The sequence below is a fragment of the Ambystoma mexicanum genome, chromosome 13 (genome assembly GCF_040938575.1).
Source record: "Ambystoma mexicanum isolate Mex_15411 chromosome 13, UKY_AmexF1_1, whole genome shotgun sequence".
Taxonomy (NCBI): Eukaryota; Metazoa; Chordata; class Amphibia; order Caudata; family Ambystomatidae; genus Ambystoma; species Ambystoma mexicanum.
The window spans coordinates 726,117,998-726,141,848 of NC_090938.1; the positions used below are offsets into that span (position 1 = coordinate 726,117,998).

The following is a 23,851-nucleotide window of genomic DNA, read 5'->3' on the forward strand; positions in this document are numbered from 1 at the left end:
TCCATCTAAGTGGGGATGAGGCAATGAAGATATAGAAGGTCTCAAAACTTCACTAAGCAAAACCTACACGGCAGATCAACTTAAACAAATTCTTGACGAAACCAATCAGAAACTAGCAAACTATTCACAGGAACTTGAAGCAAAAAAGATCAGGAAGTTCAGAAGGGACACGCAAGACTATAAGTTGGACATAGTCTATAGTTGGCAAGCCTATTACGGGTACTACCCGAATAAACAGAATAGTAGCAATCCACGGAAGACTGGACACCCATCTACTGGGAACACCTCTTCTGACGCTTCCAGCACAGAACTAGACGCCATATCAGGTCAGACCGCGGAAATAACACCAGGTCCCTCAGCCAGCGAGCCCACGAACCATGAAGCTACGACTTCCCCTTTTTTAGAAAAAAGCCGACTCGAAGAGGACAAAAGAAAAAATCCACAGAGAAAGAAGGGGACGAAGAAACCCTGATAGTCAATATTTCGTCATACCATCTCTCGAAGATGGAGACACAAGTTCTGAGGAAAGGTTTATCCTTTGTTCCAATGAATAACAGTACCTTATTGAGGGAAAAGATTGATTTCTTTAAACTTATGCGCAAATTGAAGCTTAAAGTATTCTTCAACTCCCTGGAAGAAGACAACATCGAAAAGGAACCACATGAATTCCTAGAGCTCACTCCTAAAAGTACTTTTAATCCCCCAATACATAACCATATACTATCCACTTTTGAGAAGACCGTACTTGAAGACTTCAAGAAGATACGATTCAAAACTAAGGCTCAAGGAAACTTCACTAAAATCGAACGCCAGACATTGAAAAATCTATTAGACAATCAAACTATCATCTTCAAACCAGCAGATAAGGGAGGAGCCCTAGTCCTGATGGACAAACAGGATTACCTTGATGAAATTGAAGGCCAATTAAGAGACGAGGAAACTTACCTTGAGGTCCCTATGAACCCAACAGAAACAGTGCGAGCTCTGATTGAAAAAGTCCTGGATGAGGCCGAAGAGAATGACGTAATCTCTGAGAAAACACGCCGGTTTCTCGACAATAAACATCCCATCATGCCGGTGATGTATATCTTACCTAAAATCCATAAGAGACTGTTAAAACCTCCAGGCCGCCCCATTATAGCAGCTACTAACAGCATCCTTGAACCTTTGGCACAATATCTGGACAAAATACTTCAACCCTTGGTCCAAGAGACGCCGACTTATGTGAAGGACACCATGCACTTCCTGTAACTGTTGAAGAACACGCAGTTTGTGGAAGGGAGAGATATATTATTTACTATGGACGTTACGTCCTTATACACAAATATTGCCCATGAAGCTGGCCTAGAAGCTATAGAATGGCTTATTTTGAGATCGGACAAATGTCAAGGAGACCGGCTGTTCATTCTCTCCCTCTTGAAATTGGTACTTAACAACAACTTTTTTAAGTTTCAGGATAGATACTTTATCCAAATTTCAGGCACAAGCATGGGTGCAGCTATGGCACTGTGCTATGCCAATGCATTTATGTACTATCTGGAATACGAACATGTTCTCACATCACCAAGATGGATGAGACACCTATCCCTGTACGTGAGATACATTGATGACGTCTTTGGGGTATGGACTGGTCCTCAAGACGAATTGGTCAATTTCTTTGACATGATGAATCGGATGAATCCACGCATTAGGTTTACTACAGAGACAAGTACAACAACTATACATTTCCTGGATGTGGAAATTTACGTGGCTGGAGCTAAACTGGAGACCAGGATTTACACCAAACCAACCGACAGGAATAGTCTATTACTCGCCACAAGTTTCCATCCTAAACGAACCATTGACAGTGTGCCACTGAGTCAATTTCTACGTTATAGGAGGAACATCTCAGAACCCACTGAATATGAACGTCAGGTGATTACACTGGAAAATAAATTCACAGCAAGAGGATACGACTCTACATTGATCTCAGATGTATCAGGAAAGGTCCGTGAGATAAACAGGGACTCACTACTAGTACCGAAACCAACAAAATCTCGAGAAACACTGGTATATGTTACCACCTACTCGGTCCAGAGCACAAGAATTAAGAAAGCCATCAAAAAAAACTGGCCCATGCTAAGTGGGGATGAGACACATGCTACCATGCACAATTCCATCTAAGTGGGGAACATGCTACCATGCACAATTCCATCTAAGTGGGGATGAGGCACATGCTACCATGCACAATTCCATCTAAGTGGGGATGAGGCACATGCTACCATGCACAATTCCATCTAAGTGGGGCACATGCTACCATGCACAATTCCATCTAAGTGGGGCACATGCTACCATGCACAATTCCATCTAAGTGGGGATGAGGCACATGCTACCATGCACAATTCCATCTAAGTGGGGATGAGGCACATGCTACCATGCACAATTCCATCTAAGTGGGGATGAGACACATGCATGCACAATTCCATCTAAGTGGGGCACATGCTACCATGCACAATTCCATCTAAGTGGGGATGAGGCACATGCTACCATGCACAATTCCATCTAAGCGGGGCACATGCTACCATGCACAATTCCATCTAAGTGGGGCACATGCTACCATGCACAATTCCATCTAAGTGGGGATGAGGCACATGCTACCATGCACAATTCCATCTAAGTGGGGATGAGGCACATGCTACCATGCACAATTCCATCTAAGTGGGGCACATGCTACCATGCACAATTCCATCTAAGTGGGGCACATGCTACCATGCACAATTCCATCTAAGTGGGGATGAGGCACATGCTACCATGCACAATTCCATCTAAGTGGGGCACATGCTACCATTCACAATTCCATCTAAGTGGGGCACATGCTACCATGCACAATTCCATCTAAGTGGGGATGAGGCACATGCTACCATGCACAATTCCATCTAAGTGAGGCACATGCTACCATGCACAATTCCATCTAAGTGGGGATGAGGCACATGCTACCATGCACAATTCCATCTAAGTGGGGCACATGCTACCATTCACAATTCCATCTAAGTGGGGCACATGCTACCATGCACAATTCCATCTAAGTGGGGCACATGCTACCATGCACAATTCCATCTAAGTGAGGATGAGGCACATGCTACCATGCACAATTCCATCTAAGTGGGGCACATGCTACCATGCACAATTCCATCTAAGTGGGGCACATGCTACCATTCACAATTCCAGCTAAGTGGGGCACATGCTACCATGCACAATTCCATCTAAGTGGGGATGAGGCACATGCTACCATGCACAATTCCATCTAAGTGAGGCACATGCTACCATGCACAATTCCATCTAAGTGGGGATGAGGCACATGCTACCATGCACAATTCCATCTAAGTGGGGCACATGCTACCATTCACAATTCCATCTAAGTGGGGCACATGCTACCATGCACAATTCCATCTAAGTGGGGCACATGCTACCATGCACAATTCCATCTAAGTGGGGATGAGGCACATGCTACCATGCACAATTCCATCTAAGTGGGGCACATGCTACCATGCACAATTCCATCTAAGTGGGGCACATGCTACCATTCACAATTCCATCTAAGTGGGGGCACATGCTACCATGCACAATTCCATCTAAGTGGGGATGAGGCACATGCTACCATGCACAATTCCATCTAAGTGAGGCACATGCTACCATGCACAATTCCATCTAAGTGGGGATGAGGCACATGATACCATGCACAATTCCATCTAAGTAGGGCACATGCTACCATTCGCAATTCCATCTAAGTGGGGCACATGCTACCATGCACAATTCCATCTAAGTGGGGCACATGCTACCATGCACAATTCCATCTAAGTGGGGCACATGCTACCATGCACAATTCCATCTAAGTGGGGCACATGCTACCATTCACAATTCCATCTAAGTGGGGATGAGGCACATGCTACCATGCACAATTCCATCTAAGTGGGGCACATGCTACCATGCACAATTCCATCTAAGTGGGGCACATGCTACCATTCACAATTCCATCTAAGTGGGGCACATGGTACCATGCACAATTCCATCTAAGTGGGGCACATGCTACCATGCACAATTCCATCTAAGTGGGGCACATGCTACCATGCACAATTCCATCTAAGTGGGGCACATGCTACCATGCACAATTCCATCTAAGTGGGGATGAGGCACATGCTACCATGCACAATTCCATCTAAGTGGGGATGAGGCACATGCTACCATGCACAATTCCATCTAAGTGGGGATGAGGCACATGCTACCATGCACAATTCCATCTAAGTGGGGCACATGCTACCATGCACAATTCCATCTAAGTGGGGCACATGCTACCATGCACAATTCCATCTAAGTGGGGATGAGGCACATGCTACCATGCACAATTCCATCTAAGTGGGGCACATGCTACCATGCACAATTCCATCTAAGTGGGGCACATGCTACCATGCACAGATCCATCTAAGTGGGGCACATGCTACCATGCACAGTTCCATCTAAGTGGGGCACATGCTACCATTCACAATTCCATCTAAGTGGGGCACATGCTACCATGCACAATTCCATCTAAGTGGGGCACATGCTACCATGCACAATTCCATCTAAGTGGGGATGAGGCACATGCTACCATGCACAATTCCATCTAAGTGGGGCACATGCTACTATGCACAATTCCATCTAAGTGGGGATAAGGCACATGCTACCATGCACAATTCCATCTAAGTGGGGATGAGGCACATGCTACCATGCACAATTCCATCTAAGTGGGGCACATGCTACCATGCACAATTCCATCTAAGTGGGGATGAGGCACATGCTACCATGCACAATTCCATCTAAGTGGGGATGAGGCACATGCTACCATGCACAATTCCATCTAAGTGGGGCACATGCTACCATGCACAATTCCATCTAAGTGGGGCACATGCTACCATGCACAATTCCATCTAAGTGGGGATGAGGCACATGCTACCATGCACAATTCCATCTAAGTGGGGCACATGCTACCATGCACAATTCCATCTAAGTGGGGCACATGCTACCATGCACAATTCCATCTAAGTGGGGCACATGCTACCATGCACAATTCCATCTAAGTGGGGATGAGGCACATGCTACCATGCACAATTCCATCTAAGTGGGGATGAGGCACATGCTACCATGCACAATTCCATCTAAGTGGGGATGAGGCACATGCTACCATGCACAATTCCATCTAAGTGGGGCACATGCTACCATGCACAATTCCATCTAAGTGGGGATGAGGCACATGCTACCATGCACAATTCCATCTAAGTGGGGATGAGGCACATGCTACCATGCACAATTCCATCTAAGTGGGGATGAGGCACATGCTACCATGCACAATTCCATCTAAGTGGGGCACATGCTACCATGCACAATTCCATCTAAGTGGGGCACATGCTACCATGCACAATTCCATCTAAGTGGGGATGAGGCACATGCTACCATGCACAATTCCATCTAAGTGGGGATGAGGCACATGCTACCATGCACAATTCCATCTAAGTGGGGATGAGGCACATGCTACCATGCACAATTCCATCTAAGTGGGGATGAGGCACATGCTACCATGCACAATTCCATCTAAGTGGGGATGAGGCACATGCTACCATGCACAATTCCATCTAAGTGGGGCACATGCTACCATTCACAATTCCATCTAAGTGGGGCACATGCTACCATGCACAATTCCATCTAAGTGGGGCACATGCTACCATGCACAATTCCATCTACGTGGGGCACATTCTACCATGCACAATTCCATCTAAGTGGGGATGAGGCACATGCTACCATGCACAATTCCATCTAAGTGGGGCACATGCTACCATGCACAATTCCATCTAAGTGGGGCACATGCTACCATGCACAATTCCATCTAAGTGGGGCACATGCTACCATGCACAATTCCATCTAAGTGGGGCACATGCTACCATGCACAATTCCATCTAAGTGGGGATGAGGCACATGCTACCATGCACAATTCCATCTAAGTGGGGATGAGGCACATGCTACCATGCACAATTCCATCTAAGTGGGGATGAGGCACATGCTACCATGCACAATTCCATCTAAGTGGGGCACATGCTACCATGCACAATTCCATCTAAGTGGGGCACATGCTACCATGCACAATTCCATCTAAGTGGGGATGAGGCACATGCTACCATGCACAATTCCATCTAAGTGGGGATGAGGCACATGCTACCATGCACAATTCCATCTAAGTGGGGCACATGCTATCATGCACAATTCCATCTAAGTGGGGATGAGGCACATGCTACCATGCACAATTCCATCTAAGTGGGGCACATGCTACCATGCACAATTCCATCTAAGTGGGGATGAGGCACATGCTACCATGCACAATTCCATCTAAGTGGGGATGAGGCACATGCTACCATGCACAATTCCATCTAAGTGGGGATGAGACACATGCTACCATGCACAATTCCATCTAAGTGGGGATGAGGCACTTGCTACCATGCACAATTCCATCTAAGTGGGGATGAGGCACATGCTACCATGCACAATTCCATCTAAGTGGGGCACATGCTACCATGCACAATTCCATCTAAGTGGGGATGAGGCACATGCTACCATGCACAATTCCATCTAAGTGGGGATGAGGCACATGCTACCATGCACAATTCCATCTAAGTGGGGATGAGACACATGCATGCACAATTCCATCTAAGTGGGGCACATGCTACCATGCACAATTCCATCTAAGTGGGGATGAGGCACATGCTACCATGCACAATTCCATCTAAGCGGGGCACATGCTACCATGCACAATTCCATCTAAGTGGGGCACATGCTACCATGCACAATTCCATCTACGTGGGGATGAGGCACATGCTACCATGCACAATTCCATCTAAGTGGGGATGAGGCACATGCTACCATGCACAATTCCATCTAAGTGGGGATGAGACACATGCATGCACAATTCCATCTAAGTGGGGCACATGCTACCATGCACAATTCCATCTACGTGGGGATGAGGCACATGCTACCATGCACAATTCCATCTACGTGGGGATGAGGCACATGCTACCATGCACAATTCCATCTAAGTGGGGATGAGGCACATGCTACCATGCACAATTCCATCTAAGCGGGGCACATGCTACCATGCACAATTCCATCTAAGTGGGGCACATGCTACCATGCACAATTCCATCTAAGTGGGGCACATGCTACCATGCACAATTCCATCTAAGTGGGGATGAGGCACATGCTACCATGCACAATTCCATCTAAGTGGGGCACATGCTACCATGCACAATTCCATCTAAGTGGGGCACATGCTACCATGCACAATTCCATCTAAGTGGGGATGAGGCACATGCTACCATGCACAATTCCATCTAAGTGGGGCACATGCTACCATTCACAATTCCATCTAAGTGGGGCACATGCTACCATGCACAATTCCATCTAAGTGGGGATGAGGCACATGCTACCATGCACAATTCCATCTAAGTGAGGCACATGCTACCATGCACAATTCCATCTAAGTGGGGATGAGGCACATGCTACCATGCACAATTCCATCTAAGTGGGGCACATGCTACCATTCACAATTCCATCTAAGTGGGGCACATGCTACCATGCACAATTCCATCTAAGTGGGGCACATGCTACCATGCACAATTCCATCTAAGTGGGGATGAGGCACATGCTACCATGCACAATTCCATCTAAGTGGGGCACATGCTACCATGCACAATTCCATCTAAGTGGGGCACATGCTACCATGCACAATTCCATCTAAGTGGGGATGAGGCACATGCTACCATGCACAATTCCATCTAAGTGAGGCACATGCTACCATGCACAATTCCATCTAAGTGGGGATGAGGCACATGCTACCATGCACAATTCCATCTAAGCGGGGCACATGCTACCATGCACAATTCCATCTAAGTGGGGCACATGCTACCATTCACAATTCCATCTAAGTGGGGCACATGCTACCATGCACAATTCCATCTAAGTGGGGCACATGCTACCATGCACAATTCCATCTAAGTGGGGGCACATGCTACCATGCACAATTCCATCTAAGTGGGGATGAGGCACATGCTACCATGCACAATTCCATCTAAGTGGGGATGAGGCACATGCTACCATGTACAATTCCATCTAAGTGGGGCACATGCTACCATGCACAATTCCATCTAAGTGGGGCACATGCTACCATTCACAATTCCATCTAAGTGGGGGCACATGCTACCATGCACAATTCCATCTAAGTGGGGATGAGGCACATGCTACCATGCACAATTCCATCTAAGTAGGGCACATGCTACCATTCGCAATTCCATCTAAGTGGGGCACATGCTACCATGCACAATTCCATCTAAGTGGGGCACATGCTACCATGCACAATTCCATCTAAGTGGGGCACATGCTACCATGCACAATTCCATCTAAGTGGGGCACATGCTACCATGCACAATTCCATCTAAGTGGGGATGAGGCACATGCTACCATGCACAATTCCATCTAAGTGGGGCACATGCTACCATGCACAATTCCATCTAAGTGGGGCACATGCTACCATTCACAATTCCATCTAAGTGGGGCACATGGTACCATGCACAATTCCATCTAAGTGGGGCACATGGTACCATGCACAATTCCATCTAAGTGGGGCACATGCTACCATGCACAATTCCATCTAAGTGGGGCACATGCTACCATGCACAATTCCATCTAAGTGGGGCACATGCTACCATTCACAATTCCATCTAAGTGGGGCACATGCTACCATGCACAATTCCATCTAACTGTGGGAAATGCTACCGTTTACAATTGAGCGCGTTATTGAGCGCCTTATAGATAAGCAATTATAATTATAATGTGGATATTGATATTCTTTGGAAGAAGCGTCACGTGTTGCAGCATTGCCACACACTATTGTATTTCAGTTACTTTAGTTTTGCTCGTCACTCAATCTATTCTCGTAAAACATCAAAATGGCGGCATTGGACCGGAAGTGTATATCTCCAAAGAGCACACACGTCTACTGATTTGCTTGCAAAGAAATAGCTATGACATGTTTTCTTTTTTATCTCCCGCCCCATGTCTGTTTTGGTTTTTAAGAGAATGCTATCGTTTTTAAACTTGATATATGTTTTTTACTGTTGTGAATGTCGTTGCTTTTATGGATATATTCTATACGAAATAAAGTAAACTGACTGACCGGGAAATAACAATACACAAAACACCTTTTGAAGCAAAAAAGGTTAATGCAAAGTTCATTAAAACGCACCTATAAAAAGTCAAATAGTTCTAATTTCTTTAAAAAGTCCATAATAACGCAGTATTAATAGACATTTCTAACAAAGAAAATGCTTCACTTAAAACCAATTCAGTGAGTGCTAAATTCCAATAACCAGACGTTTCTAAGACAATTAAGCCCCTCCCTCCCAGCCCGCTCATAACCACGCCCCGCTGCCTGTATTCGTACATCTTGTGAAGAGATATAAGCCATTCAGAATGGTTCCTCTGGCGTTCACTGCCCTCTGGCGGTTTCAAAGAGCACTGCAGCCCTGGATTTCACAGTGACATGAGTTGCCAGCCAGGCGAGCATGTCGGCTATAAAATACAAGCGTCATCTAAATAGTTATTAAAGGGAAAGTGCTGCGGCAATAGGGGCCAGTGCGTACCCATTGTGTTAAACTGAAATGGCCATGCATTGGCATACCATGAATCATACGCAGGTGATGTTTGGTGAGATGTTACACAGCTGACAGAATTAGTTCAGACTTTAAAGCCGGGGCGATAGATAGCGCATGCCTCTCCCCCCTGATTTCCAATGGGGATTGTTTAAGTAGCCGCCCCCCATCCTGCGGCTCTGCTTGTTTAGGCGACCCTCGGTGCCACTGGCAGGCTGAGAGAGTCAACACTGCATCGCCAACCAAAGGGGCCGGCACTTCCGGGAGGCCTCTGTGCAAACTGGCCACACCGGAGGTGGCCTTTAACTGAGGTGCTCACTCACCTAAAGTGATGACACATCCGCAGCAAATGTCCTAACTGCGTGCGCAGCATCGTACGTATTGTGTGTATTATTAAAGACACACCATTAACTACTTGTAACTGCAACATACAGGTTTGCATTAAGCTAACATGACATCATACAAACACACAGTTTCTCACCCCTCCCCCTAGACACACACATACACACACAGGAGACACACAGATTAAATAAGAGTGTGAGAGCCCCTCTACTGATGACAAACTTGGAGCAAATGACCTGTTGTGTGGACATACACTTTTGTGTCCCCTTTTCTCGCTTTCTATGACTATGAAATCATGGATCTTTCTTCATAAAGGCGGAATTTGTATAGTTCATAAAGAGAGTGCTCCACCCTACTCACAACAAAGAGAGAATACTCCACTGGGTGGCAGACTACAACTGCAAGGCCTCAATCTCATCCATATCCACCCAGATCTGCACAGACCACCACCTTGTAGCCTTCTCCTTAGCAACTGATATACCGATATCCACTCCTATACTGCCAGCTTCATCCATACCCACAAGGAACAAAAAGAACATTACCTGTGTCACTTTACTCCCTCTCATTCTCCCCACACTCAATGTGCTCCCTGAAAACCTGGGGCCTGGCGCATTGGTCAAGGAGCATAATAAAGGTATGTCCACTTGCCTCAATAGCGCCACTAAAAATGAGACAAAGCAAGCCCAAAGCCCACCTTAACTCATGGTACACACCACATTTGAACACTTTACGTAAAAAAAAAAGACAATGTGAGGTATCTTGGAGATTACCACCCTCTGAGGAAAATAAAACCAACCTCAGCACTACAACTGCTCTCTATAAAAGTGAAATACTTCTAGTTAAACGTGAAACTTATAATTCCAGAATATCACAAGCAAAATCAAGCATGAAGGAACTCTTTGTTATCCTGAAAGAGTTAGAAGCCCCCATCCCAGTGCCAGACAACTGCGTAAAAGTTAAACTGTGGTGCTCCAACATACAGCAAGCACTAGTCAACAAAGTTACGACCCTACAAACAAAAATTGCCAAGAAAAAAGCTTCACTAACCTGTACTACTCCCCCCATAGTCGCCCCTGCACCACCTAAATAAGATTGCTGATCCCCTTCGCTTTAAGTTCTCTAAAGTCACCATAATCGAAACTGAAAAAATCATTCTATCGCTTAAGCCCTCTAACTGTCAGGGCGATCAATGTCCTGCCCAACTCATAAAGGACGCAGCCAGAGACCTGGCCCCTTTCATCACAAAACTCATCAATGCCTCTTTCTCCTCAGGCATTATCCCAACCAACCTCAAAGAATCTTGGGTGCTCCCATTACTTAAAAAACAGACCTTAGACCCAGCTGTACCTACTAATTACCGACCGATTACAACAGTGCCTTTTCTTCTGAAAATCATAGACAAGATGGCCTATTCACATATACAAAAACACCTGGAATCCAATGTTTTACTAGGAGCATGCCAGTCTGGCTTTCGGCCTTAGCATGGGACTGAAACAGCCCTAATAGATCTGAAGGCCCAGATTGACGAACTCAGGGATAAAGGGAAATCAGCGCTTCTTCTCCTCCTGGATCTATTGGCTGCATTCGACCTTGTGGATCACAGGGTCTTATGCACCCAACTGGACTCTGCCACTCATTTCTCAGTAGAAGATTTAGCATGGATACAATCCTTTCTAAGTAATCGGATGATAAGAGTGTTTTCCCCCATTGCAGCTACAGACCCTATCCCCATTACTTGCGGAGTGCCCCAGGGATGCTCTGTCTCACCTACTCTATACAATATCTTCACTAAACCCCTTTTCGATGATCTGGATCATCTTGGTATCACCTACACTAACTATGCAGACGATACTCAGATCCTCCTACCACTTACTGGGGATTATGACAAGGATCTGGCCTTGGTGAATAGGATATATCTCATCATCAGGGCATGGATGGCCACCCATGGACTATGCCTGAATGATGATAAGACTGAGATCCTTATGCTGGGCATGACCTCGACCCTCAAGAAACTGAGCCCCAAATACTCTGCCTTCAATATTGACAACTACACTATCACCATCGCTAAGGAGGTGAAAACCCTGGGGTTCTACCTGGACTCCACCCTGTCTTTCAACAAGCACGTCAATGCCTTGGCCTCGGCCAGGGCATATACTTGCAAATTTATTAGAGCGGGTAAACCCTTCCTGTCCAACAACAGTTGTATTACCCTGGCCAGAGCGCTCATTTGATCAAAGTTAGATTACTGTAATGCGCTGTACATAGGGGCTAACAAACAAACTGTTAAGAAAATCCAAATCCTCCATAATAATGCCCTTAGAGCCGCACTTGGAATCAGTTGGAGAGAATAGAAGATCAAACAATTGGCTCTCAACACACGACAAAATCAAGCTTAAAGTTGCTTCACTCACATGTAAATGCCTGAACAACGCGGCATCCTGCTACTTGACAGAAAGACTCACCAGAAAATCCTCTACAAGAATTACCAGATTATCCAACACGAACTGCCTCTTAGTCCCAAGATTCAAGCTGTCTAGAGACGGGGGTAGCAGCTTCCCGGTCAAGGCAGCTCAATTTTGGGACTCCCTACCCCCTCCATTGAGAGCAGATCAATCCTACCAAAATGTCCGCCAGAACCTAATAAGATGGTTCAAAGACTCAGACAAGTAATGCCCGCTCCTCGACACCTATAACTGACCTTCCCTTCTACTATGTAAACAATTTAGAGTGTCTACCTGCCTGTGATCTCAAACTTCACTAGGTATATCTTGACTGACCATTGTATATGCCCATATCTCTCCCTATGTTATGTTGCTCCCACTTGAACTCTTTGTACCCACAGCTTGTATATTGCTTTTCTCCTGCTTAACTCATATGTATTGTATTACTTTGATGTGTAACTAAGCTGTAAATTGTCTTATGCTATGCGCCCGGATACCCACGGGTCTGGTGCGCAATACAAATAATAAAACAAACAAACCAAATGTAGTTGCAGGCAGTCTATTCTTTGTAGAGGAACACCCCCTATTGATAAACAATGGAACTTCAGTGGAGAGAGACTCCTATCTACTGCTTTAGTTAATGGTGCACCTTTTGAGGGGGGTGGCGATGGTACACTTCATTATGCCTAGCTATTAAACTCACTTTCCTTATGTATCTAACCTCTCTTCCCTTCCCTCACCTAGTGCTGCCGAATTTCGAGATCAAGATCCTCCCGGCCAAGCCATTCTTTCTGCTGTCAGAGGAGGCCTTCAACTTCATCGTGGAAGCCAGGTATACGAGGGGGCCACTGCTTGGCTGGGGCGCAGGGGCTTGTGTGGGGCTCCACTTCTCAGTTGATGGGGATATGGCTAGTAGAAACAACCGTTGACACTGCGAAAGGTTTTAAGGGATAGGCATTTTTTAAGCACAGTCATAATGGCACTACCTGGCCATAAAGCCTGACACATGCTGTTAACATTCGGGGATATTATGGCAGTGCTGCTGTTGGTATCCCCGTATATTCTGGCAGTGCATGGAAAAGGCCTATTTAACCCCTATACAATTGCTAAAACGGCATGCTTTGCTAATGCTGACTTTTAACAGGAATTTAGCTCAGATAAGTGATGCAAGGACACACATATTGCTTGTAAATAAAATGACTAAAGACAAACTTGGTTAAGGCATTCTCATTACACCAGGAGCTCGTTTACAGCTGCAAGTAAGTCATCATCTTTCAGAAGACTGCTTAGAAATAACATTGGCATCTCCTTAAATGCAATAAACTAGCTGAAAGAGATGTGAAGTACCCTGTTTTCAGCGGGGAGTGGCAGAGAGTGGGTGGGAATGGCTATAGCGACTAGCATGCCCATGGAGAGATAATCGGTGGGTACAAAGTGAAACACCCACAGGCTTTGGGGCATCGGGGACCTGCAGGAAACATTTCCAGTCGCCACACCCTCTTGACAATACATCTTATAAACATAAAAACTGCAGGACGATAGAAGCGAGAGAGAAAAAATCATGCTGGCTGTTACATTTTATTTTAACACAGCTATATTTGTATCTTTTTAACAATCTGCAATATTAATAATAACATGTTGTAAGGCTGAAAAAATGACACTGTACTAAATCATATACCACACATTTTGTGACTTCGGAACAATGAAAAGCTGAGTGGGCTCTGACTGACAGAATTGGATCCTGGGACTTTCAAGCTGTTCAGGTTGCTACAGCATGTGCATTTACCCACCGGGCTATCTTGCGAGAGTAACGAGTACACTGATCATTTGATTTCTAATCCTTTTATCAGTGTTAAAAGCATCTGTAAAAGGATTCACTGAAGCTTTACTTTTAGCTTTGAAAGCCAACTCATCCATGAAAAAGCTCAGTGGGTAAGTGGCCGCGCCAGATACGTTAAGGTTTCACGTACATCTCCGCAGTGTGCACATCAACCCACTGAGCCAACAAACCAAAAGTGAGAAACAGTGATGATGAATGTTCAGCCAATTTGCTTGAACACCCATAACAGAATGGCCTGTAGACAGTGCTTTAGGTCAATACATAAGGTGGGGAGAATTTTCTTTTAACATTGTGTTTTTAATGAAGTTTACATTTTGTATAACTTTTTTTGCTATGATGCATTTAATGATGTATGTCAATGGAGAAATCCGATCAATAAAGTTTACTCGCAATATATAAAGAACAAGCAGAAACCCAAGCTAACGTTGCACATTTGTATTCCCAAAAATCTTTTCTCCCCTGATCAGAGCCTCCCCCAGCCCTTCCTCTGATCAGAGAGAAGCACGAGTTCTCTACTGGTAAGCACTGCACGGCCGCAGCGGTGTAGGCGACCCAACACTGAGCACGCTTGCCCGTGGGCCTCTTTCCTAAAGCTGCATTGTTCTTCCCCCCACTTCTGCATAGCCCCTTCGTCCCCGGCTTCACATATGTAGAAGGCCCAGTAACCTTAACCTAGTGGGGCGCCTGGGATCCTAATTATGCTTCTGAATGAATTCCAAGACCGGCCCCCCTATCGATGCAGAATTTGTAAGATCTCCCTATAGTGGGTGTGCCAGCTTTTCCTTCAGGATGATGTCCCATAGCTTAGTGTGCCAGTCCGCTAGGTCCGGCATCTCCTGGACCTCCACTATGGGGCTATGGCTAGCGGCGCCGCTCGAAGGGCCTTCCCCACAAGCTCTGCAGAACCTTTGGGTAGCCTTGGTTCTTCCACTTGCGTACTCAGGGGTCCCAACAATGGGTCCGCAGGAACTGGGGTCTGAAGGATCGCGTCTATTTCCTTGACCACTAGGTCCCAGTAAGGCACTAGCTTTGGGCACGTCCTTTAAATATGCATGAATGCACACGCCCCCTCCACATCCCGGCCAGCAGAGCCCAGTCTCTTCTGCCTAAAATGTGCTCAGCCTATGGGAGTATTAGGGGGTACCACGTGTGTAGAACTGTATACAGCTGTTCTCTATGCTGAATACAGACCTATGCATTGTGTAGGCATTTCCAGATTCCCTCCCACCCACTCTCGTGCATAGTCTGCCCCAGATCCTTATGTGAAAACCCTCTCCCCCCTTGGGCTGGGAAAGGCTGATATTTGATAGTCTAGAGATAAGGCCTTTAGTAGAAATGGCAGAGAAGATCGGGGTCTCGAATGGAGTAGGAGTGCAGGTTGCTCCTTGCGCGGACCTCGCTATGGAGTGCCCGGTGTCGACGCGGGCAGTATCTGGACCTTTCGCTCTCACTGGCATTGAAGAGGTCTTTGCATTCTTGGAATGAGTGTGTCCTACTGCCGGGGAACACACACGCGCACCCACTGTTCTCCCAATTCTGGAGACTAGAGCTCCCAAATGCTGGGGTGAATTGAGGGTTCCCATGTATCGGCGTGGCCGGACCCAGGAGAGTTGGGAGCCCTAGTGTAGTTGACATCCTGTCGCAGACCCTCAACATTGAGGCTATAGGTGGCAGCCCTTTTACCGCTAGTCATCTGTCTATGGGGGGCTAACACAGCACATATCTAAGTGGTTGTCCCATCACGTCTTCCTCTATTGCTTTCCATGCTTTAGTCACCAAGTGGCCTACTCAGTCACTCACTATCTGTAGCTGGGAAGCCTGGTAGTACCGAAGGATGTCTGGCCACGCAAATCCTCCCGCTTTCCATGGCAGATAGAGCACATTTCGGGAAACCCTTGGTTTCTTCCCTTGCCAGATAAATCACATAATATCGGATGGACAGCTTTTTCCACGACCTCAGGCCTTCTTTTGTCTTTGCAATAACTGTTCGAATATTACATTTATAGAGGTCTGCTAGGTTAGCTGGAATTAGGACTCCTAGGTATTTTACGCTCCAGCCTGCATCCCTCAGCGCACCTAAAGCTATCAGGTCATCCCTTCCCAAGAAGCCTCCATTTTCTTTACAGCCGGCTGGGAGAATGTCTCATGCCACAGATGTTCAGTTAGCACAGAAAGACTCAGAGTGTGTGCATCTTCAAAACACACTTTTATGGAAAGCAAAGCATTACACAATAATTCTGTTCTGATATGCCTGAAACACAGGATTTCTTAATTCCTGCATTTTATGCTAATTAGCATGACTGGTTGCTTTCCACATTTACTGAATCACAGGGCATATGTTGCAACTTTAAAACTAGAACAAAGCCAGTTCTCATGCCTTTCCTGTTCACACTGTCTTTATCACCACTGACAGTATATAAATGTGTGATACTGCACTGCACTGTAACCTAAGATGAACAACCCTCTTGATGTCTATTGTGCCTTGGTACCCCCGGGTCTGGCTCGCATTACAAATATTAAAACAAACAAACAAAGCAGTTCTGGGATGACGCACATTTGAGCAAGAAGACTCTAGCACATTTGGTCAAGGACATACTCTGACAGACTGACCTGCTGCTTGCTCCACAGGCAATACAGACTCTCTGTCCTGTCCATGAAGAGAGCCCACATGGACGCCCCTGTCTCGGCGGACTCTAATGAGACGGCCAAACTCTTTGAAATCTGTAAGGAGCTGGCCAATCCTTCTGCAGTCTCCACCTCTCCTGTTCCCTCCCAGGCCCTCTGCACGCCTCTGGCTTCTCCTTTCACCACTGGAACTCAGGACATCCTGTCTTCTCTCTTCTCTTCCTCTCCCTCTACTTCTATTGGCCCCTTTCTGGCTGTCCCTCCCTCTCATTTCCCCTCTTTCTCTATGACCACGCCTGACAATGTTTCTGGACAAATCTGATCTATGAAAATGTCTTCCAAGCAGGAGTTCCTGTGCCCCTCTAGAGTCATCAGGGACCACATTGACACCCTCGGTCCTGCCTTGGCAGATTTCTGCAATCACTCTTTTGCCACTGGATCTTTCCCCTCTCCCCTCAGGGCACTCTCTTGTGTACCGCCTCTTGAAAGGGTCTTCTACGGATCCTCCCTGTCTGGTGGACTACTGCTCGGTCTCTGTTGCTCCTTTCCTGGGTGGACTCCTGGAGAGGATGGCCATCTCCCGGCTTACTCTCCACACTGAATCTGTTGGTTGTCTCCATGACCATCAGTCTGACTTCGGAGCAGCCAGAGGCACGGAGGCTGCTCTCCTGAACACTTTTGAAGATCTGCTCTCTAATCTTGTTTCTGGCCTTCCATCTGTCCTCATCCTCCTTGGTCTTTACTCTGCTTTTGATGCGTTATGGATCGGGCCCTGGCCTGGTTGACCTGCTTCCTCCTGGACTGACCCTCCCAGGTCCAACTTGGGTCCTTTCTCTCTACCACCTCTCTCTCCACACGTGGTGTTCCCCAGGGCTCTGGCCTCTCACCCTGGCTCTTGAATGTCTGTTTGGCCCATTTGGCCCACGGTACCTCTACCTTCTCCTCTAGCTTTCAGTGTTATGCGGCTGACGCTCAGCTCTCCTCCAGGCTCCCTTCAGCCTCCTCCCCTCTCTTGCTCTTTCCTGACTGTCTATCTGCGATTCAGGAATGGTGCGTCTCCAACAATCTCTGCCTTCATGCCAGTAAGACTGAGATCATTCTCATTGGGACCCCTGCTCCTGCGTTCCTTCTCTCTCTCTGGCCGCCCTCCTTGGGCCCTCTTCCTTCGCCTTCATACAAGGCCAAAAACCTTGGTGTCATCTTCGACCCAACTCTCTCCTTCTCTCCTCACATAACGGACCTTGCCAAGAAGGCCCACTACCAGCTGCATCTCTTCAGAGGTATTCTTCCTTTTCTCACTTTCCCCCAGAAGCTCACTGTCTCCAGAGCCCTTGTGGGTCTCTCTAGGTTGGACTACTGCAACAGCCTATTTCTCAATCTGCCTTCCTCTTCTCTCTGCCCTCTGCAACTAATACAGAACAGGACTTTTAGACTTGCCCTCAGCCTCAAGCCCGGGCACTGTATCTCTCTGCCCTGAAATCTCTCCACTGGCTCCAGGTGGCTGCAAGGATCAAGTCCAAGACCCTCTGCATCATCTACAAGGCTTTCTGGGCCCGTACTACATTCCTCTCTCTCTTCCTAAACAACTTCCTTCTCGAGCCCTTTACTCAGTCACCTCCAACTCTGAGGGTCAGATGCTTCTCCAGGCAGAGAGTGGGGGGTAGCTCTCTCTCCTCTGCAGGTGCCTCCCTGTGGAATGGTCTTCTGCCTCTCTCAAAGTTGAGCTGGACCACCAAAATTTCCAAAAGCTGAAGACCTTCCTTTTCACTTCTGCTTTCTCTCTCTCTCCCCCCTGCTGACCGACCTGTCTGCTGCACTGACTGGTTGCCTGGCTACCCTCACCGGTACCATGTTCCCCATGACCAGTAGCCCCTGCACTGCCTCCGGGTTGACTGCGCCCTAAGGGGCTGTATCTAGAACCCTACATTCCTCTGCCTCCTTGCACTTACCCAGAGCTGCACTGGCCTGGCTGCACTTACTCAGAGCAATGCTGCCCTGACTGCATTTTCCCCTCCCCTCCCCTTGCACTTCCCCTCCCCTTGCACTTCCCCTCTTCCACCTCCCCTGGAGTTTTGCGTATCACACTTGCACAATCTGAATGACACAAGGCCTAGTAAGATTGTTTGCTATGTCCTTCCTCTGTCTTCCCTCCCTTGTCTTGTTGCGCCTAGAAACACTTGCATACAGGCGCTTTATAAATTGCTCATCATATCATATCATATCATCTCATAGATTATCTGTCTTGTTCTTCATTGACTAATTTCTCTTCCTTGCCTTTTTCTGACTTTATGCCAGTTTCATTTGTGAGCAGCACCATTGAAAATTGTATATTCCTACCATTTAAACTGCTAAATCACTTCGCATTGGCCTCTTTCCAAGCCCTCCTTATTTTCAATAACCTTGGCTTGAACTGTTATTTGTCTGAGCTCCACACAGCCCTGTATTTTTGGGGTTTTAAACACATTTAAATTTCCCTAAAACTTAAGGCATGTAGCCATTTGTAATGTATGATGTGGCATCCATTTTGGGAAAAATGGCTGCCGTTTGCTGATCTATAGTCTATATCAGAAGTCTAGATTCTGTGTTATTTATGTTGTGCACAATGTAAGCATTTCTTCATGTTTTGTGTTTTCCTAAATAAATGTGTGCAGTGTCACCTACTCTTGTCATCTTCAATTTGCTGTGTACCTACTTCCTAATGTACCTGTTTGGGATAAGGGCACTTGGCTGGCCCAATGGACAGTATTTCTAACTTTTACAATGTTTAGACAGGAGGGCGGGGCATGGGCCTTAAATGCCATATTCACCTGTCTGTCACCAGAGGGAGAGAGAGTTTACTCCTCTTAATTTTAAACCCCACTGCAGTTCTGAAGTCGCTTAGAACTCGCTGGAGTCAGGGAGAGAGGTGTCAGGATTTGTAAGTTTAAGCAAAATGTAATCAGCAAATAGCAAAATTTTGTAGTCTATCCCCCATACATGATGCCTGTAATCTCTTTGCAATCCCTTATGTACTGACCCATGTGTTCTATTGCTAGATCAAACAAAAGAAAGGGGAGACAAGGGACAATGCTGCCTGGTTTCTCTGTGTAGGCAGAAAGGGTCAGAGAGGGATCCATTAGCTCTTATCTTGGCAGTGGGCCCCCCATACATTGCCATTATAGCCCCCATCACCTGCGGGCTGAAGCCCATCTTTCGGATGACCTTGCTCAGAAATTCCAATTCCACCCTTTTCAAACGCTTTCTCTGTATCAAGAGAGATTATGGTGGAAGGGGTCTTCTGTTTATGTGCAATATCTATTAGGTGGAGTGTTTTGCAACCATTGTTGGCTGCTTGGCGGCCTGCCATAAATCCACATTGGTCTTCTCGCATGAGTTTTGGGAGTATCATTCCAGCCTTTTGGCTAGTACAGTTGCATAAATCTTTGCATCTATATTCAAGAGGGCGATTGGGTGATAAGGGGCAATATTCAGGGTCCTTCCCTTGTTTGGAGAGCACTGGGATTACTGCCCCACCCATAGTGGCCAATACTGCTTCTTTATCTTTACATGAGTTGAAGAAGTCAGTTAGAGGTCGAAGCAGCACCCTTTGTAACTTCTTATAGAAGAGGGCCATAAAGCCATCTGGACCAGGGGGTTTCCCCAGCTTCAGAGCCTCCACCGCCTTCACAACCTCGTCCTTTGTAATTGGGCCTTCGAACTCTGCCCTTTACACCCCTGACAATACTGGTAACTGCACCCTTTCTAGGAATGTCTTGCTGCTCTCTTGCTTGTCTTGTTTGTTTTTCATAGAAGTTTTAAACAAATGCAGTTTATGCACCTCTTTGTCTACCTTATCGCCCCCATCATACCTCGGCATGTTTATACTGTTATTGGTTTGTCGTGATTTTGGTTGATGGGCCAGGAGCCCTCTCGGTTTATTCTTCAATTAAAAAAACCAGTTGCCAGCTTTGAGTAGCAGCGATTCTGTATGGCGGGAATGGAGGGCCCCTATTTGCCTTCTGGCATCTTGCAACTTCCTAAACACCTTTCACAAGCACTTTGCTGATGTGATTCCTATCACCTGTACCTTGCAGAGCCTTTCCTCCATCCCCAGGGGAGTGTCTTACACCCTGCCAGTAGGGTCTGTGGTAGGAATAGAGGTGGGGAGAAGCATATACCCATCACTGTGCATCAGTAAAGAGACTAGGCAGCAGCCCTCTGCAGTGGGTGCTATTCTCAGTCTTTCACACTGGAGTGATTTGCTAATGTCACATATATTTAATTGATGGTCCACTGCTCATAACTCCTACTAACCCTTTTTATATTTAAACATACACCATATAAAATATATCAACATACAATACTTCAAATGGATGCCCGACACATATTGCTTATGCTCAAATGCTTCTGACAAGATTCTCAGTAATTAACACTCAATTAATGCACGCACACTCTCACGTATAGTGTAAATCTTTTAATTATGAGAAATAAGTAATAAAGAAGCATTGCTACCATTATTGTCAATATACCTGACACACTATGCAAAGGGATATTCATGACTATGCAGCTATCATTGTCACTGCCTTTATGTCTACTCAAGAATATCAAACCTCACAGAAGCGTAATAGCCATTTCAAAGGTAACTGTCTACCTCTTCAGATCTCGCTAGGCAACCTCAAAGAATTTCCTGCCTTCTCCCCTTTCCCAATGCGATTTTAAAGATGGGAAAAACAGGTTCTAATACTCACTTCTATCCTTAGATGGTAGGGAGATGAGACCTGGAAGCTGGATGCCTGGAGGCCTGTGGTCTGCACAATCCAAGAAATATCAGAACCATTCCCAAAATGTCAAATCCAACTGGAAAAAATAGAAAAGCCACCAACTAAATCACAATGGCCTCTTTTTAGTAAGAAAATCAGCCAAAATAGGAAAATATGCTTTAAAAGGATTCATTGTCAATTGGAATTGACCATGGTGTTGGCAACAGTCAATTGTGAATAAGACCTGTCCATAGGCGGCGAGCTAATTGCCATAGGTAGGCTTACTCCCCATGCAGCTCCATTAATAGTAGTTCTTCTCTAAAGCAAATAGAAAGAGTCCTTTGGAGACTCACAAGCCAAAGATTCAATTTAGTGGCTTCCAAAAACCAGGCAAGAAAATAGGAGCAAAAGGCACCCTCCTCTCTGAGTAGGATTGCATGAAGAGAGTGGATCCGGTCTGCTTCTCGGTGGTCCTTCCAGCCTTGTCTGCCTCCTGGGCGGTCCAGCTTCTTCAGTTCAGATCAGCTCTCCCCATGGTCCTCCCCAAAGCCAGTCTTTTTATTGCATCAGAGCTTCATTTAACTTTAAGTCATCTCCACCCCTCCTGGCATAGTGCCTTGGGCAAGCTGCTGACCCCCTCCCCTCGCAGCCAGCATGGTGCCTAGACTTTTAGCCTACATTTTCCAGTTCTCTCTCTTATACAGCCTTAGCGAGCTGCTGCCTCGTAAGGTGTCACCCTTTTATCAGCATAGTGTGTTGCTGTGTTATCACTAAAGTAAGCCCAATGACAAGAAGCCTTAACCTTTCACTGAATGGCCGAGCTGCATTGTTATCATGCTACGCTTGTTGCTAAATAAGCTCTGAACCCCATCATTCAACATTCTCTCGTATCCGCCCTTGCCCAGAATTGTGCATTGTAGTTTCTTGAGCTATTGTTATTATTAATAAGAGTGTTTCGTTTTTTAACTATAATAAAATGGACAGTTTGGAACACTTCCCATACAATAGGAATACAGTCAGAGGTATTTCATTATGTGATGTGTTCACGCGTTCCAAAACAAAGATAAGGTTGGTGCACAGCCCAGACATCCAAACTAAATGTGATTCTTTCTTCAGAATTACTTTCAATATGTACATGTCTGCCTGAAGTGACTTGGGATATTGCTCAATCCTAGCATGCTGGCTAAATTACATGTCATTGCCTTATGTTGTCATTTGAGATCCTGGATCTCTTGTGTTAGTTTAGTTTCTTCCAATGCTTTGGTTCTCCTGTAACTAGCTGTCTTTTCAATCAAAGGCCCCCTGATTGTTGTCTTAAAGGGATTCCATATGAGTTGTGGTGCTAAGTCCTCTTTTCTATACTCCTGGAAGAAAAGGGTGGTTTCAGATATTAGTTCTTGCATGAATACTGAGTCATGGAGTAAGTATGGGCTCAGTTTCCAGGAGCATGGTCGGTGTTTCTGTGTTATAAGATCAAGCATACATCAGACTGGTGCATGATCTGATATTGTAATAGGGCCTATCTCTGTGCTATCCTTGGTGTGTGTGATACCCTGGTCTACCAGAATGAAATCAATCTGTGAAAAAGATTCATGGCATGTGAATAATTGGAGTAATCTTTGCCATCCATGAGTTCCTCCCTCCACTGATCCCTCAATCCCATGTCTGTCAATGCCTGTCTTACGTCATCTGCTGGCTGTTACTGTTCCCATCTGTCTTGCCTTGACCTGTCTTTGTCGCCGTTGAAGACTATACTAAAGTCTCTCATGAGAACTATAGGTCCTTCCAATTCAGCCTGGAGAATGGGGAGAAAAGACCAAAAGAAATCGTTCTGGCCTTTATTTGGCCCATATACTGTGGCCAGTGTCACAGGCCTGCCAAGTAATGTGCCCTTCACTATGAGATATCTACCCTCTTTATCACTTTCTTTGGATCTTAGGCAAAATGGGAAGTCGGCCCCCAAAGGATTTGCTACTCCATTTGTTTTCCGGGTTCCAGAGGCAAAGAATTGATTTGGGAAATGTTTGGCCCTAACCCTATGGATGTCCTGCTTTAGTATGTGTGTCTCCTGGATCCCTGCCACTTGTGACTTCTTGAGTAATTGTAATAGCTTCAAGGTTTTATGTGGGGTGTTTTGCCCCCAAATATTCATAGAGG

General features: G+C 46.0%; 1 protein-coding gene across 1 annotated transcript in view; it reads left to right on the top strand.

Moving 5' to 3' along the window:
- The window catches only part of LOC138521816 (complement C4-B-like), a 528,615-nt gene that overhangs the window by 145,002 nt on the left and 359,762 nt on the right, over positions 1-23,851 (top strand). Inside the window, exon 7 of the mRNA XM_069634932.1 lies at positions 13,235-13,322. Coding sequence (XP_069491033.1) covers positions 13,235-13,322 — 88 coding nt within the window. The remainder of the gene's footprint in view (positions 1-13,234; positions 13,323-23,851) is intronic.